Here is a 19,340-nt window from a genome sequence, read left to right as displayed (position 1 = left end):
GCGGCTGGGGGTGGTGGGGGGGGGGAGAACACAGGGGCATGTTAATTAACTTGGCTGGACGGATACAATGCTGTTTTAATGCAGCTCAGGAAGCACTCTTCATTCTGCTGAATGATCAAGGTATGCACCCAACCAAAAACAAAAGGAAGGAAGGGGAAAGGAAGGAAGGAAACACTCTTTGACTTGGAACTGAAGCAGGGACAAATTACAAACCGGGGCTTGAACACACAAATCCCCGATATCACGACATGAGCCGAAATCAAGAGTTGGACACTTAACTGAAATGGGGCACCCAGGTGTCCCTCAGACATCTTTTACTAAATGGGAACAGGGTTCACACAGGCACACTTCATCTCCCACAGAAAAACTCTGCCCACGAGTGCAGGAGAGGCCATCATGCATCATTTCTTATTTAATACATTCCATCATGAGTGGATTCTAACAATTTCTGACCAGAAGAGTGATTTTTTTGACCTCCTACTTTAAAATACCTATAAAGATCAACTTGGTACAGTTAACACATCATTTCCTTATATGAAAAAAGATGTCAATTATAACTGGGCTTTCAAGACAACCCCGGCCCTTAAACTAGACCACCATGTATTAAAAGAAATGATTTTGTTATGGATCTTAGAAGATTTTTTTTTTAATTTCAAGAAAGTAAACACAACAGCAAACCCTCCAGCATGCCAATAATCTGATCCAATATTTCTCAAACTTGAACAGGTATCAGGAGTATGCAGAGGGTAGATCCAACTGTTGGGTCTCACCCTAGACTTTCCATTTCAGCATCTCTTAGAGTGGGGTCTGAAAGCTTACATTTCTGACAAATTCCCAGGGGCTACCTTTGAAAACCATTGACTAACCTTCGGTCAATTATTTTAGTTTCAATGTAACTGAAAAATTTTGCTTACGGTCCTGAATAAAATAGGGATCAGCTTCTGGAGCATACTGTTCGCTGAAGTCAACTAAGGCATCCCGTCCATATGGCTGCCGGCGTCCAGTGACGGGGATGTTACACAGCTGGGCATAGTCATCTAAGAAGGAAATGACAAGCAATGTGAGCCATCGTCGCTATTTGCCGGCCCTCTAGACACATCCACTCACAGCTCAGAGCAGCAGAAACCAGCCAGGGTACTGTCCACCACATGCTCTTGTTTCCTCCCCCCCCCTCCCCCCCCAGGCACCACTGACCCTACACCCTGTCTCCATGCTCTTTATGGGAGCTGTATTCACCCACGCACAATGAAAAGGTACTTAGCATAATTAAGACTCTGCATTAAAGACCAAAATCAGTAGCTAAACAGTTGGTAGAATATATCCCAGGAGAGTAAGGAATTGAAAAGTGAGCCAGTGCTCAGAATGCTACAGGCCTTTTGGAAGAATGGTTTTCTCTGAAACCATCAGGTGTTACCTATTTAAAGGACTAATCATTCTTTCAGACAGGTATGTTTTCACTCAAAAGAGATGGAAAAGATGTATTCCTGGCAATCCCAAGAAGGTGTAATCAAGCGAGGATGTCAGTAGGCACTGTTTTAATTTAAGAACAACTTTCAGAACTCTAAAATCAAGGCCTGTTCTGTTGGAACATAGTATTACAGTAATAAGGACCCAGTCACCCCGTGGGATATTGGTTTTCCATTTGTTCCTGGGTAACTAAGTTTTCAAGGCATTTCACGGTCCCAGACCCTTGCCTGAGTTGAGGAGCAGAGTTACATGGCAGGTCTAGAGAAGAAAGCTTCAGAAGGGATGGCTTCATGTTCTCAATGCATGTTGTATGGAAATACACTGCCCAAGGATTTATCTAGCATATGGCAGAAATCCTGGGACTCCCCAGGCTTCAGCAGCTCTGCCAGAACTGTGAGATGCCAGTCTGGTGGCCCCAGGACTGGATGGACACTCTTAGGACAGTCACACAAGGCAGCAACCACATTTTCCTGGACCACAGATTGGGGGAGTTTTCCTCTCTTTCCTCCTGTGACACATGAAACTAAAGAAATGCACTAGGGCAATGGTGTGAATTCTCAAGGCCTTCTTTCACCCCCTATGCCCACTTAAAGGACTCAGAGGTGCTCATGTGCTCACGCGCGTGCACACACACGCATGTGTACACACACACTTCTCTCCTAAAATTGCACAAAGCAAGCACAAGGCTGGAAAAGACGCTGAACACTGACTGGATAGGGAGGGTGACAGTTGCCCTTCCTCAAATTCTCCTTGTGCAGAAGCTTTCCAGGAACAGCATACAGACCCCAAACCCCCCAAGATTTTGCATGAAACCATTTCATGAGAAATATTAATTTCATTAAGGAAACAGGTGAACCTGAAAAAGAGATCCTTGACTTGCAACCCTCCCGACAAAAAACCACACACAACTGGAAGCAAAGAGAACACAAATAGCTGTCAGCTCTGCTTCAAATTTGAAAAAGAATTAGGGATCTCCCTGTGAGAGCACAATTGCTGAAATATTTACAAGTTTCAAGAGCTTAGGTCATTTTCTCTCATGGCCTTTTTTATTTTTTTTTAAATATACATACATTCGTTGCACATCTGAAAGGAAGATTGTTCAATAGTTTATATCCAAGCAATGGCCGTGATCAAAAGGAGATATTAAAAATAAGTTCATGATCTTATTTTGTAAAACTAAATCCAGAGATGGCTGAGCATGGTCCTGTCCAACATATGCTCATGGGGGAAAGCCTCACTGAGATTCAAGTTCCCGAGCTGTCAACTGACAACTGACACAGGACCGTTGGGGGGCTGTCTGGCTCTTAGGCCTGGGTCCTTCCCCTAGACCATCCCTCTTCCACCACGAAATGACCTCGTCCCTACCCTTCAAGCTCTCACCAACTAGCACTGCAAAAGAAAGGGCCCAAATGTGAGAGTGAAGAGGAGGAAGAGCTTCCTGGAAAAGGTGGCATGTGACCTGAAATTCAGAAGACAAGTAGGATTTCCTTTGCTGGGAAAGGTATTTTGGATTCCTTTGAAAGAGCTTACCCAGAAGCATCAAGAAAGAAACTGTAAGCTGTTTGGGGACTACCAAGTGGTTCCTAAGGAAGGTCTCTGATTGGACCCAGGCTGGTAAAGGGGAGCAGAGCAGAGGAACAGGGGTGAGACCTCAGGGCCCCACCGTATCTTCCTTCTCTTCCTTTCTTCCTCAGTCATGGAGTTTTAAGATTCCAGTACTTACTGTCTTTTGCTGCTTTACTTTCTCTAACACATTAAACATTCCAAATTTCAAAACAGTTTTGGTCAGTTTTCAAAACATGATTTCTGCACGAAATGTACGCTCTTTTGTATTTGAAGATGCGCTACATTCCCATCATCGCTAGGACATGCATTTTGAGTTATCTTTCTGGGAACAGGGATGGGTCTACCCTAATCCATCCGTGCTGCCCTCCTGTTGTGCACATCTGCTCCCATTCTTGGCCAGGGTCAAGGACGAAGCGAGCATGGGGTAATGGAAGGAACATGGACTCTGGAGGCAGAAGCTGGGGCTCGAGTCTTGACTGGATTATTTACTTCCCAACTGGGGCAGGCCTCAGTTTCCACATCTGTCACTTGGGGGTAATAACTCTGGTTTGCCTACCTCTGTGTTACTGATGTATGAAAATGAGATACTGGCACAGAACTGTTCATAAATTCTGAATCATCAAGAAAATGGAACTTCTGATTTCTCTCATAGGTAAAATTCTCTAAGTCCCTAATGAACAATGCAAATAAATGAGGATTTTCAAAGACAGTCAAAGAATCAATTTCAGTGTTAGCAAAATGTACAGGTAATTGTCAGCAGGCAAAGACGTGTGCAGTAAATTAAAAGCAATCAAGGTCACTCTCTAGATGTTTTTTAAAATATTGTTTCATAATTATTTGGAATTTTTAAATACATGGAGGGGGCGCCTGGGTGGCTCAGTTGGTAAAGCATCTGACTTAGGCTCAGGTCATGATCTCACAGTTGGTGAGTGGGAGCGTCGGGCTCTGTGCTGACAGCTCAGAGCCTGGATCCTGCTTCAGACTCTGTCTCCCTCTCTCTCACACAAGAATAAACACTAAAAAAAATTTTTTTTTTTTTAATACATGGAGAGAAACTCTTGCTCAGTAAACACAGCAAGATGTCTTCATGGACTTCGTCTCAAACAACTGGGGACAGAATCACTTACTGTCTTGACAAATACAATTACTTGGTTGGGCAATGAGAGCAATAGCATATTTTAACACCAGATCAACAGAACTCAGAGTATAAGGGACAGTGATGTTCAACAAATCTTACTGTATGCCTGAATCCTTCATAGATGTCTCGAGCAGACAGGCTTCTCTTCATCTTCCAGGGGAACAACTGGAATATCACAGAATTTTCTACCTTCGACAAGGCACTGTTCTCAGGACATGGGCACGTGCACATTTCTAGAAACTGCTGGGCCTCTGAGCACCCCAAGCCACAACCAGAGCCCATTCTAGCCTTGGTGATCCCTAGTGCTGGGGCATGTTTACACTCTGGCTGGGGGGACACAGTGAATCGTGGTTGGCAGAGAGTACAGAATCCAGGAAAAGCAGATCCCTGAACTTCCCATGAGAGCGCATGAGACTCTATTGGCTCTCCATTTTCACCTAGCTCAACATGCAGGATGAACGCATACTCTCCCTAGAGTCTTTTTCCTTCTCCAAAACACCCTTTACTTAAGCACATCAACAACTATTAATCACTTAGTTGTCTAGGGACTGATACAAAGGGATAGTTTTGCTTAGCAAAGCTTGTACTCTGGGAGGCAAATACCACATCTGAGCCACCATTTACAATGTGTTCGTCCAGGATCTGGCCAAATCTGAATGTGAAATGAACAGGAAATGGAAATATTCACACCTCAAAGCCTCCCCCCTCAATGCATTCTCTACCTCCCCAAGGACAAATGCTAGGCTCTTGATCAAAGCTATGAAAAGACGCACATGGGATAGTGTGGGACACCGTCACTAAGTGGTCTCAACAAGATCCAGGCCATTGATCACACTCCTTTCCCTGGCATGGCAGATTCTTATGACAGATGGTGCTGCTTTGATTTTAATTTTAAATTGAAGGAAAAAAAAGTTAAAAAATTACCCCCTGGAGCCACGGGGTCTGGGGCCTCTGCTGTCAGCAGCAATGGGAAGCACAACAGTATATCCTGGCAGGAAATCTCCCTTCCTGATGACAGACACATCTGCAGGGCTGGCCTGGACAGTCACATGTCACCATGCCACTCTGGCATGTGAGGAAACTGGGAGGTGAAGTTTTAGTTCTGACTGAGGCAGATTAAATTCAGCTGCTTTTAGAAAGGAAGATGAGACTGCATTTCATTCTCCACACATCAAGGCTAAAAACTCGGGTCTCCAGCATTTGAAATGTATTGTTTTCAAATACAGGAGAAACAGGGACCAATTCTTCTGCATTAAGAAAAATGGGTCGTGTTTTGCTCCAATGTCTAGACCAGGTGTTTTTCCTACAGACTTCCACACGTCTTATTGATTGATGATGGTGTTTGGAAAACATAGACGCACAGCCAGGAAATGAAGGAAGAGGACAGGGAGAATGGAATTAGGATTTATCCCAGGGCCTGCGGAGCCAGCAGCACAATGGGCGTTTGTCTTTGACTGAAATTAGCAAAAGCTAGGAGATTAGAAAAATGGGAACCATTTACAGAAAATATCATCCAGCACTGATGAGAAAGGAACCTGAAAGAGCTCGTGCTATTGGCAGTCTACACACTGTGGGTCGGCTACCTGTCTGCGTGCTTCTCTACTTACGCTCTTTTCAGACAAAAAACTTTTACCCACAGTGTCTGGTGAATAGGCAGTGATCTGCTTGCCGGATATTAAAACTTGCTGCTCTGTGAGAGCAAACAGGGTATAATAAAAAGAAAAAGGACTCAGAGTCAAAGGTTTTGGGTCCTAGTGCTGTTTCTCTACTTTCTAGTTCCTTGGACTAAACATATTTTTTTGAACGTCATCCTGAACAGGACTAGGGTACCTGTCTTTGTGATATTAAAGGCAAGTCATTGTTTCATTCAGTGACTAACTCACTCATTCAACCAGATGCAGAGAATATCATGGGCAGGGTGGGATTTGGGAGAGAGGGAGGTTATAATGATGCTGTGACAAAAGTACATACACTGTGACATGTACAACAGTTTATCGGGACCACAGAGAAGGTCATCAGGAAGAGCTGAGGAAGGCTTCACCTGGAGGTGAGCCTCTACAGGAAGGAGGCCAACTAGATGAAGAGGAAGAGGGAGGTAACTCAGAGTCACGGGCATATATAATGGATAATCAAGCCTAATTTAGGGAAACACAGTACCATGTCAACACTGGCTGCTATACAGATCTCTGCTAAAAAACAGTGGGTAAAAAGGGGAAGTTAGCTAACACATACTACGAAGTTCCCACGTGTCAGGTGCTATACCTTTTGCGTACATTTCTTTTCATTGAAATCTCAGAACACCCTATGAAATAACTGCAATTAGCTCCTTTTGTTTCTAGTTTATAGTGTAACTTGTCCTAGCTTAGATGAGAGGTTTGAAGCTGACTTGGTCTATCTGCAAAACCATGCTCGATTCCACGGCTGCCCTCCAGAAACCCTGCAAAAAGAAAATTATGAAATCCACTCCCTAGACCTTAAGCACCAGGTAAGTACTTAGTTCAGCAATAAGCATTTGTGACTCAAATTCCAGGGAGAGCAGTAACTATGAATGCTGATGAGCTCAGCCCCACCAGGGTCAGCTCTATCATTAGCAGGATTTATGTTTATTGAATTTGCTCGATTTATTAGGTGAAAGAGATCAAATTGCTTAATGTTCAATTAAATTGTACTTGTCGAGGACAGGGAAGTAATGAAGTCTAAAGTCTTGGCAGGGTTTATGTTCTGTGGGACTCCTGTAAATGTTAATGCTCTAAGGAAACTCATGGGCCACAGACCAACTGAGCACCCCGCCCCCCCAAGCAGTCACCTAACACTGCCCTTCCAAATCCAGTCATTCCCTGCACTTCCAACAGATTGCTGTTTATTTAGCCAGCCTCTATTGGAGAGACAGATTTGTTGGGTATGGATGCCAAAAACTAGAGGCTCCCTTTGCTTTCTACAACCTAGATTCTATGTTTACACACTTGTAATGCCATTAAATCATGCCACACACGAAAACCCTAAAATAATGATTGATAACTTATGAATTTCTTATTAAGGATTGCATGAAAAAGGTTTGCCTGTTTCTAAATACCCAGGGCTTTGGAAATACATCATTAAATCTCACATTCAGGCAATCTCCGGGGAATTTGAGAATGAGGTAACCTCTGGTATTTGATAAGAGAGATGACCGAACAATTAACAGGCAAACAAGGGGAAAGTTCAGCGTGTCAGTTTTTCTAAACAGTTCTACTTCATTATTTTCTGACTCCAAGGGCAGATAAATCATTTTATTTTCTTCTTTCCCGTTCTTTAAATATCACTCTGAAGTGACAATCTGAGAAGTCAACAATTAGGAAAAATCAGTTAATTATTATATATCAGCAATATCCTGGTTTCAGTCTTTATTTTTGCATTAACCAAGTAAGAATGATTTTGAAATAGGTACTAACTACATCCTTAAGGGGAAGGTTGTACAACACGGTGGATGTACTGAAAGCAACTAAAGCGTTCACTTGAAAATGCTTAATTTTATGTTATATGAACATTACCTAAAAAAAAGTCGAGAGAAAAATAATACAGGAGAAAAAACATTTTATTTATTAAGTCTAGAATTCATCTAACCTTTTTAATTTTAACTGGTGGAATGAGGAAACTAGACTAGTTGATCTCTGAGATCCTTTCTAGCTTACATATTTTATGATCCTGAAGAGAAAATTTTTACTATTAGGCTGAAGGATCTAGAGAAGACAATTTGTCATAGAACTTTGTGGTTGGGTTAGGAGGTAATCACCACTAGGTGCCACTATTGTGCTCAGCAGAGCTCACCTAGGTGGTTTCAGAACGATGGACAATTTAACATTTTGTAAGCAGTCCATCTTACATCTGTAAGGCCAGTCTCTCATTCGCTTTTCTGCTGAGGCAATGGAGGTCTAGCGAAGTTTGACGATTTTCTAAAAGCAAGCCAGATAGACTCTCAATGTATACCCTTTACTTTTACTAAAAATTGTTAAAATGCAAGAGTAAGTATGATTGGGTTTTAATGTATATTATTTTGACCTTGTTTATTTAAGTTTGGAAGCAAAGAAAGCTGTATTAATATTTGTTCAAAACTCTTGATTAATATTCTGAAGTATAGATCTCAAGGTTATGAGATAAAGATACTGCTGAATCCATTAGTACTTGAAGACCAGGTTCTAGATAATAAGCAGAATACGAAAGTAACACTAAACATAGTCAATATTATTCAATTACAGGAAATAAGACACTACAAAGGAACACTGAACTATTTTAAGATCCCTAACTCAGTTTTAAGATTTTCCCGTTCATTGCTATTTATCTTAATCTGAAATTACTCTTTTTACCTTCCCCTCTAGATCTATTCAGAATCAGCTATGGTCTTAATAGCTCTTCCTCCAGGAAGGGATTTCTTCAGCTATACCTTGTAGGCGCTCACAGATTACCATGTGAATGCTATCTTTTAGGGCTGAGCAGTGTATAACCAGCACAACTGTTCACAACAGCTCTGCTTGCCATGGAGACTTGAATCTCAGAAGGAAGCATAGAGAAGGCATGCTGTGTCCTAATTCCCCCAGTGGTCAAATCTTTTGAAATCTGCTTCTTTCTTAAGATATTAGTTACTGATATGAGGCAAAAACAATGGCCTCCCTAGCTTCCACTCCCTGCAGATTTGTGTCTGCAGCAAGACAAGAACTTGGTAGCTTTCTAAGCATTTTCTAGATGCTTTTCTCCCATTCATCAGAGGCACAATCTGTGTGCTGCATGAAGGGAGAGTAGCTAGGCTTCCCCTAAACTTCTCTGCCAGCCTTGCCTGCTCTGGCCATGAGGTCAGCATTTAAAAGACACCAGTAGTCAGCAGCTCTGTTGTAGCCACAGCTGTCTCATAAGCTTAATTAAGAAAAGGTCAGAATAGGGGCGCCTGGGTGGCTTAGTCGGTTAAGCGTCCGACTTTCGCTTGGGTCACGATCTCGCGGTTCGTGGGTTCGAGCCCCGCGTCGGGCTCTGTGCTGACTGCCAGCTCAGAGCCTGGAGCCTGTTTCTGAGTCTGTATCTCCCTCTCTCTCTGACCCTCCCCTGCTCATGCTGTCTCTCTCTCTCTCCTAGAAATAAATAAAAATATTAAAAAAAAAAAAAGAAAAGGTCAGAATAAACACAGTATTATTTGAATTTAAAACCTCAAACATAAAACGGGGCTTTAAACAATTATGGCCAGTGATCTTCTTATAGTCCTGCTTAGCACAGCATTCTTCTTAGAGTACATTTCAGCTGTTCTCGTCACCGAAGATGGAAAAAAAATCCTAACAGCAGCAAAGCTTATTAAAATATGTGAAAGTAAAATGTCCACTAAAGAGCAAGTCACCTAGTCAAAACACTGAAAAGGTGCTTCTAGAAACTGGATGTCTATGCGTAAGCTCCAATTTCAAGGGAGAAAGTGTAAACTGCTAAAACAATCTTATTTGCGAGATGAATTAAATCTCTTGTTAATTAAAAATAAAAGTGTTGTTCTTTGTCATCAGATTGTTCCTTTTACATGTATGTGTTAATTTCTCTACTTTGGCTTTAAATGACAAAGAGTCTAAGGGGGCATCAGTGCGACTATAGTCATAATGAAATTACTCTCTATTCGGTATATGTTATGTAAGAATGTGGCCCAATCCTCTCTTAGCACCTCAGTACAGTACAGCTTTTAGGAAAAATAAGCAGTGAGTGCAACTGACTCCCTGAAGTCCAAGCCATTCACAAACTAAAACTTCACAAGTGCTCAGGACACCAACTGGCAATCTTGTCCTCAAATTCTGCTCGCATTTAACTTTCTCTAATTGTTCTGGAGCCCGGAGACCATGGCTTCCACCAGCTCTCAGAGTAGTTAATACTCTCGTTTGCAGTCTAGCAAGTTCTCTGCAGCTGGTGTTCCAAACCCTTGCCGGCTCTGACCCCAGGGAATTGGGTTTGGGACTGCAGCTTGTTCTCAGACATGCCTCCAGAGTGCTGCGTCTAGCAGTAGAGCAGGAAATGGAGGTTTCCCCCTATATCATGGTTGGGTTTCCCCCACTTTTAACTGTCCTTACTCTGAAAGCAAACCAGGTTTCCTTTTTTTTTTTTTTTTGTAAAATGTTTTAAATCGGTGACTACAAAATATGATCCTAACCTGAATGTGCCTGACTCACACCTGGTGCTTTCTTGTCCAATGCACCTGCCAAAGGCAAGGTGGTGGTGGTGGTTTTGACTGTTTCTCAAAAAACAAAAAATAAAACAAAACAACAACAACAAAAACCAAACTGAGTGCGAGCAGGGGAGGGTCTGACAGAGAGGAAGAATCCCATGCTTGAAGGAATCTCAATCGCAGGAACTGGGAAATCATGATCTCAACAGAAAGCAAGAGTCGGATGCTTAACCCNGGGGGGGGGGGCGCTTGGGTGGCTCAGAGGGTTAGGCATCTGGCTTTGGTTCGGATCATGATCTCGGGCTCTGTGCTGACAGCTCAGAGCCTGGGGCCCACTTCAGATTCTGTGTTTCCTTTTCTCTCTGTTCCTCCCCTATGCTCTCTCTCTCAAAAATAAACATTAAAAATTTTTTTAAAAAGCATGTTCTAGAAACCTTCATTCCTAGTACTCTTCTTCTGATGCAGACTGTCCTCTTTGTAGCAGGCTTCTCTGTCACTCATCCCTGCCTACTTATTTCCTCTCTCAAGTCCTGTATCTCCTGCACAGCCTGGTTAAAGAGGCCCAGACCTGCGGTCACAGCCCTGTCCAGCTGGGGGCCCTGGCTAAGTGCTAAGTATCCTACCTCCTTCCTGTCCTTTTCTAGCATCTATTTAGGAAGAGAAAGAACTGAAAACCAACACCCTTTCTTAAATACGATGGTAGCGGACAATGCAGATGGCCCACAAAATGCACATATTTAACTTTTCACAATCCCACCTGTGATGGCTAATTTCATGCACCAACTAGGCTCGTAGGCCCTGGGGTGCCCTGATGTAGTTGGTCAAACGTTATTTTGAGTGTTTCTATGAGGGTGTTTTGGATGAGATTAACATTTAAATTGGTGAACCTGAATTAAAACAAATTGCCCTCCATAACGTGGGCATCGCTCACTCCTGAATTACTGATTCACTGGATCACTGAAGAGAGAATGACCTTCCACTGAGAGAAAATTCTCCAGCCCACTGTCCACTGCCTTCCAGCTTCTTCGGCAACATGGGCTCTTCCTGCCTGAAGGCCCCTGACCTGGAGCCTTGGCTTCCCTCAAGCCTCGCACATCATCAGCCCTCCCTGCAGATTTGGAATTTACCAGCTATTATAATTACATGAACCAATTCCTTATGATGAATGAATCAATCGGTCAATAAGTCCCTCTTTTATTGGGCCCATTTTTCTAAAGAACCCTAATACCCTTCAGCCTGCACAAGGGAAGTTTGTCATCAGTTCAAGCCATCAGGGTGGTAGGGAATCTCGATGGAGGAACACATCCCTTTGGGAGGAAGGTTTATGATTCTTAAGTCGTGTAGCTGGAGAAAAGCTTTTATATATTACTTTTATCTGCCCTATCACTCCCTTGAGAGTCCCTGTAATGGAAGATACTGATTATAAAAGTAGTTAACATGAGAAGCACTTGTGGTCCCCTGCTGACATCGGAGTAAGGGACGTGCCCATCATCTCATGCATGGATGTTGAGACTCACACCTGGGCATACACATCCCATATGATGGTCTTCGTCCTCCAATAACCATCATAGTCGGGAATTTTTCCGTCCAGTGACCTCAGCTGGCCTGAGATGGAAACTCTGCTATTAATGATGTACATGAAGTCTAGAATAGTAATACTTTTCTGTGAAGGTTTTGGAATGAGCTTTTCGTTATTCATATATTTATGTTTGTAGGAACCATATCATAGAGAATCGGACCGACAGACCTTGGGATTTTATTTTGAACTCAAGCTGCCTTTTTATTAGAATTTGTGTTGAATGAGAATTAAAAGAACTTGATTAAATTTTCTACATATGAAGTGTGATTTATAAAGATTTAGAAGAGCTGCTTAAGCACTTAAGAAGAAAATGTTGGGGCACCTGGGTGGCTCAGTCAGTTGTGTCTGACTCTTGACTTCACCTCAGGTTGTGATCTCATGGTTAGTGAGATCGAGCCCTGTGTTGGGCTCTGCACTGAGCATAGTGCTTGCTTAGGATTCTCTCCCTCCCTCAACACAAGCATGTGCATACACGCTCTCTCTCTCAAAATAAATAAATAAACTAAAAAAAGAAGAAAATGCTTATTATGACTGTGGGCTGCCCTTGTGAGTATATAAAGTGCTAGAGAGAAAAATCAAATACATAAAGTTTGTAATTTCTTTGAGAGAGAGAGGGCACAAGTGAGAGAATAGCAGAGAGAGAGAGAATCCCACAAGGGGCAGAGAGAGAGAGGGAAAGAGGGGGAGGGGGAAAGGGAGAGGGGGAGGAGTGGAGAGGGAGGAGGAGAGAAAGGGGGGAGAGAGAAGGGAGAAGGAGAGAGGGAGAGAGAGAGGGAGAAAGAAGTGGGGCTTGAGCTTACCTGATGTGGGGGTAGAATTGACGAACTGTGGTATCACGACCTGAGCCAAAGTCCTATGCTTAACGACTGAGCCACGTGGGTGCCCCATAAAATTTATATATGGAGACCAAAGTGTTCATAGATTTAATTAATACAGTTTTGATACAGAAGACATTCCCAAGGAAAATTTTATCTGTTCCTTGCTATATTTAAACATTCATTGGGGCACCTGGATGGCTCAGTCAGTTAAGCGTCTGACTTTAGCTCAAGTCATGATCTCACAATTTGTGGGTTCCAGCCCTGCGTTGGGCTCTGTGCTGACAGCTCAGAGCCTGGAGCCTGCTTCTGATTCTGTGTCTCCCTCTCTCTCTTCCCCTCCACTGCTCATGCTCTGTCTCTCTCTGTTTCTCAATAATAAACGTTAAAAAAAAATTTTTAAATTCATTACAAAATAAAAATCGATCTTATTTTACATAAAAAATATTGGACTTATAAACAGAATGACAAAATGGTTAAGTTGAACTTAAATTCTTAGGAAAGTCTCTGAACAGTTATAAATTATACTCTTTATAAACATAAAATGTTATTTTGCCTTTTTATTTAAAAAGTTGACAAGTTGAATACACTGAATATTCATTTAAGAGGCAACATGAAATGGTCCTTTCCAGCCATAAAGCTTCCCTTAGCTGACACTCGTAGCTCTGAGTCTGGAGGGGAATGAAGAGCTCGCTTCTCTCGGGGTCCCGCAGAGCTGTCTGACTCTGGGTTTGTCCCCAAACACTCTTCCAATGCTTCATTGTCTTTAACTCACACCTCCTTTCAAAAAAGACTTCTAGCAGGGAACAATCATTAGCTCAACTCATTTCCTGGAACAGGATTTGATTTGCTAACACCTACAAAGCATTTACTGTAATCCAAGCATCTCACATACATTTATCACATTTAACCCTCAAATGACCTATTGTTGTTACTGCCATTTCACAAGCAAGGAAACTAACGTAAGGACTCAATCACAGAGCTGTACGTGCACAATTCATTACTAAACTTTATTTTCCAGTCATCCTTTTATAGTAAGAAAAGTATTTTCACTCCTTTTTGGAGGGAGCAAGAGGAAGCTAAGTAAATAAATCCTTTCGATAAGAAACCACATAAGTCTCTCACTTGCCATTCTATACGGTATTCAATCCAGCCTAGTTTCATGGATACCAAGAATTGCGTCCCAAAGAGCTGGGCCACTTACCACTCACCACTCTACGTATATACAGTGTACATTCTGTGTGCAGGCATGGTAGCCAGACAATTTAGGAGGCCTTTCATATCTTTCCAGTGTGATTTTAATGCTCCACTATAATTTATTAACAGTTATACTTCCTTTAATCATAATATTCAGGATCTATGATCAAAATGATAAATGCTTTCGTACTCAGAGAGTATTAATTACCCTAACCTCACAAGAGTTCTCAACTTTGGGTAAAGGAAACTGAAGCAACTTTATTGACAGAAGTGGTGCCAGAAACGGAACAAGACCCTTGGACTGCTTAAACCAAAGGCAGTGACCACTCACTGTGCCTCACATGGACGATGTTCCAAAGTCATTATTAACATTCTTTGGAAACATATTTCTTGGAAAAGCCTTTAAACCATGACTGCTGAAAGGCCTTTGCAAGCACTGCCCAGTTACAATATTTTTTCAAGTTCAGTCCATGACTCAAATCCCTGTCTTCCTTCACACCTCGAAGAGTATTATGAAACTTCTTATATGGAGATATGTGGGAATATGTAAAAGCTGTGCATGGATATGGAAGAAATCACTAGCTCAATGGTTCAAAAACAGATTTCAAAGTCTTTCACTTCTGTAAAACCATATGAAAATATTGGGGGTAGAGTAGCTATTGCAAAGTATTAAAAATTTTGCTGTTGCAGCAAATAGTGAATTTATTAAATAAGGGCATCAAGGGTTTCACGTGCATGTTTAGATGTGATAACATTTAGGAAAAAACAATGCTAATTTAGTAACACAATTGTATGCTATGTTAGTTTTACAGAATCAAAATTTACATTTCATGGAAATACAACCTATACATCTATTCCATAATTTGTTGGCCAGTGAATAACAGGTGTATGGTAAATAATGGAATGAAGGGAGGAATATGTAAGCAATTTAACTAAAACGGAAAACAGGCAAACTATAAATAATTTAAGATTGCATTTCAAACATAGCCCTTATTGCTAATTGAATCTTGTGTGTAACAGTTTACAAATTCCCTAATGACAGAACTGATTTCACATTTTTCTTCAGCTGTAATGATTACATTTTCCCCCTTGCGCTCAAGAACAAGCATAATCTGTATCCCCGGAACTAGAATTTCTGTATCAACTGTTTCTGTGTATTTGTATCCTCCAACTGTTCTCTCAGCAAAACAGAGGACTATTCCTCACATTTTGATCAGTATTAGTGTTTTAAAATTTTTCCTAACATTTGCCAATTTCTTTTGTGCCACTAGTTTCCTTAAGAGTTTTAACTACTCTCTTGGGCTGCCTGGGTGGCTCAGTCGGTTGAGCGTCCGGCTTCGGCTCAGGTCATGATCTCACAGTTCGTGGGTTCAAGCCCCGCATCAGGCTCTGTGCTGACAGCTAGCTCAGAGCCTGGAGCCTGCTTCAGATTCTGTATCTCCCTCTCTCTGACCCTCCCCTGCTCACACTGTCTCTCTCCCTCTCAGAAATAAATTAAAAAAAAAAACATTTTAAAAAAAGAGTTGTAACTACTCTCACCTTTGTACACTTGACTTTCACTAAGAGTACTTGAGAGGGTCCAACACCTGCGGTGCAGTACATCATATCACCAATAGGTGGCACTCTCTCAACACACTAGGTGTCCTATCAAATTTCTTAACTTCAAAGTTTTAGATCAAGACTTTAAGTCTTTATGTTCAACTTACTTACAATATGTCTAATTATTTTAATAATTTACTTAACAGAAGTCTAATTATTTTAACAAGATAGCCACAGACACTGGGAGCCCTGGGTATTTTAGATTCCAGTATTCAAGTGTGTCTAATGTTTTTCACATATGGGTTAATAGATTTTTATTTCCATGAGATAACGGCATCCTAAAAATCTTGTAATTCATAGGCACATTTTCCAGAAAGATGAAGTTTATGCATTTAAGAGTAGCAATAAAAACATTAAAAATTCATTTTACTTAAGTGCAAGGTAACACTAAGTTCTGTTCACCAAGAATGACTGCCTTGCTTTAGTCCCTTAATTCATCAACTATATACTGTTAGTATGCCCACCAGTGTGCTACACTGTGATGGACAGTTTATGAGACACCAATTCTCAATCTGCTAACTTTATCACCTTGCTCTAAAGCTGTAGTTTCTCTAAGTCTTGTTTATGACACAGATAAAATGTTTTCCCTGACTTAGTTTTCCAAAGACCTTTTTCTCCCAGAGTCTGGAATTATGTATCAGGATAAAGAACTCAAATTCAAGGGTCACCCCAAAGCAGTCCATTTCCCCTCTCTCAAACATTTTAAAGGCAGGCAGCATCCAAAGGCATAGGATGGGGAGGGAGAGGAGGAGGAGGCCAGAACAGGAAGAGGGGTGCCGAGGCCTTCAGGGGTTGAGGATGGGGAGGCTATCGGTGCACAACGACTTCAACAAATTGTCCAAAGTCATATCTGCAGGGCCTCCCTCCATCATCTGGAACCTCCGCTAATGCCTGGTGTCTGGCCTCCAGGACTTGAGCAGGGGATTAACATGGGATTCTAAGCAGCCCCAGAAATGTACTGGATTGTACAACTATACAGTTCTCCTCATGTCAAGCTGTCCTGACATAATCCGTCCCCCTCCACTCACTTCCCCTGCATGTGGTACCAATCCGCAAGACGCCATCTAACTTTGGAGAACACTATTGAACAGGCCACTCCGACCTCCTCCAACTACCAGTATTCTCAGATGTAGCTGCTGCCTTAGCAAGAATTAGTGCCCATGACCTATTGCACCAGAAGTGTGAAAGCCTGTTCCAGAGCCAAAGCTTTACTTTACACTGCACTTTAATGCTCAAAGCCGATGACAAGTGCTACGATTTATTCCTCAAGTTCCTCCAACACTGTTTCCATCAGTAACTAATTGTTCCCCAAAGCAGCACTGAGCAACTAGGGAAACTGGAAGGTTCAGTGCCCGACAGGCTGGGATTCATCCAGTGCTTATATTAACCAACAATGTGGTCCTTTTCAACTATCAAGGTATCGATGAATAGCATATTTTTTAAAAGGTTCAAGGACAGAAATTATGAGTAAAAATATTTTAAAATTCACACATTCTTTGTTTCCTCTTTGAAAAATTACCAACAGTATGAAAGTAGGTTTTAACAAAATCAAGGTGGATCCTGGCAGGTGTCTTTAGAAACTTGCTAGTGTGGCCTGAGGACCAGGAGCATCCGCATCATCTTGGGACTTTCGAGGAACATAGAATCCTGCCCGACTCTCTGCACTTAGAAACCATAATCTGTTTTCTTATGAGATCTCCACGCACAACGAATTGACATGCCCAATGATATTTACAAAGTAGTTGTCTAGAAAAGTAAGGCTTATATGAGAGAAATTACTTTTGCATTTGTCTATCCTTAATTCATGTTCAGATGCTATTATTAGATAATTGTATGTTTTACAAGATCCTTGGATTTCAGTTACATTTGGAAACACATTTGATCTGCGTCACTTGGCAGGAAGTAGCAATAGGTACTGCTAATATCTTCTGAATGTGTCGAAGACTATTCTAGGTGTTCATGTATTAACTTACTCACTTCTTAAAGCAGTCTGTAAGGCAGGTGAAATCACTTTCACATGGGGAAACAGAGGCAAGGGGAGACAATGCAACAAGGTTGCATAGAAAGGAAGTTGACAAACCAGTATGCAAACTCAGGCTACTTGCTTCCAGAGCCCATATGCTGACCTCGATGCTCTGGCTCCCTGTCGTGACTGTACCCCAGCAGAAATGCCTAATGGAAGATTTGCTTTGGTGTAGGTGTAACTACAATGTCAGGTGCTGATCACGGATGGCAATGGCAGCTGGTCAGAGGACCTCTGGGAAACCTTTGCTGTGGCCTTCTCTGTGGATTTATTCTGATTTATACTTTATTTATTTATTCTGGATTTATAGTTCTAGGCCATCATTTCAGGGATATAACAGAAATACTCCTTCTGGGCTGCATAACGTATTCCTATCCTCCCACTAAAACATTTACAACAGTTTTCAACATATGTTCCCTGGAACCTGGGGTCCTTGAGAGATACCCGCAGAGCCTAAGTAGTTATCCTCTCAACCAGTTTCCCCAGCAACCTTGAGGTTAATAAACTTATATACTGGAGGTTAAAATGACAATTCAGTTGACAAACTACCATTGTTTAAAAAACAAAAGACTGAAAACCACTGATTTTGAAGATTTGATTGACTATATGCTAGAGATTCATTTTGGAGATTTTATCCTAAGTACTGTGCATATGTAAACTACAAGACTGTTGCAGTGCTAATTATTATAATTATATAGTGCTATCATAATTAGCAATGCTACTTATCTTTTTTTAGTTTGGCAATGGGTACCATATTTTTCCTGATACCCCATACTCTCCTAAAAATATTATACAGTATGTATTTGTTCACATGTATTTGTTCAAATTTATATTTAATGATGTTTTGTTAAGTCTCAGTTAAAGGAAGTGGATGCAATATTCTAAAATAATATTCTAAAATTCATTTCTTCTTTTTTTCTTTTATTTATTTCTAGGAGAGAGAGAGAGAGAGACAGCATGAGCAGGGGAGGGTCAGAGAGAGAGGGAGTCACAGACTGAAACAGGATCCAGGCTCTGAGCTGGCAGTCAGTACAGAGCCCGACGCGAGGCTCGAACCCACGAACCGAGAGATCATGACCTAAGCGAAAGTCGGACGCTTAACCGACTAAGCCACCCAGGCACCCCTAAAATTCATTTCTAACAGCAGAATACTTGACTATTCTTCTGAAAGCTATGTCAATTAAACTTGACTTTCAAAGGCTTTGGCCTGTCAGACTTATGTGCAGTAAATACTTAATATCATATGATCAGAACAGGGACAGAATAAAATGCAAATAGGTGCAGAACCTCTATAAAGGGGTTCCCATAACAAGTAGCATACATACCATGACTCAAACGTGGGGGTTGTGAACAGGATATGTAAAAATCTCCTAAAAATTAATAAGGCACCAAGTCCAACAACAAATGGGCAAAGGATTTGATAAACAATTCACTGACCAAGAAATACATATCACCTATAAACAAAGAAAAGACACTCAAATTCCCTAGGAGTAAGGGAGGTGCATGTAAGATATCCTTCTCACTCATGATTAAAACAATTTTAAACATTGAGAATATCCAATGGTAGAAGGGCGTGAGAAAGGAGGCATTTCAAATGCTGCCAAGGGGAGTACAAATTTGCACGATATTTTCAGAGTAAAATAGTAAATTTAAAATGCACATACTTCCCAACCCAGCAATTTCATTTGTAGGAATTTTCTTACTAAGGCACTCCCATAGGTACATAGAAGATATGTACATGGAAGTTCACTTGCAGCATTGTTTGTAATAGGAAAGTCAAGATAGAAGCCGGG

The 19,340-nt window shown here is 41.5% G+C and overlaps 1 protein-coding gene across 8 annotated transcripts in view; it reads right to left on the bottom strand.

Moving 5' to 3' along the window:
• The window catches only part of LTBP1 (latent transforming growth factor beta binding protein 1), a 399,796-nt gene that overhangs the window by 4,882 nt on the left and 375,574 nt on the right, over positions 1–19,340 (bottom strand). For all 8 annotated transcript variants that reach the window (XM_077772762.1, XM_077772764.1, XM_077772765.1 and 5 more), the window contains one exon: positions 915–1,037. In XM_077772762.1, coding sequence (XP_077628888.1) covers positions 915–1,037 — 123 coding nt within the window. The remainder of the gene's footprint in view (positions 1–914; positions 1,038–19,340) is intronic.

The sequence above is a fragment of the Crocuta crocuta genome, unplaced genomic scaffold (assembly GCF_008692635.1).
Source record: "Crocuta crocuta isolate KB4526 unplaced genomic scaffold, BGI_CrCroc_1.0 scaffold363, whole genome shotgun sequence".
NCBI classification, from domain to species: domain Eukaryota; kingdom Metazoa; phylum Chordata; class Mammalia; order Carnivora; family Hyaenidae; genus Crocuta; species Crocuta crocuta.
Note: the sequence above shows the minus strand (reverse complement) of the source record. Positions and strands in the feature narration are given on the sequence as shown.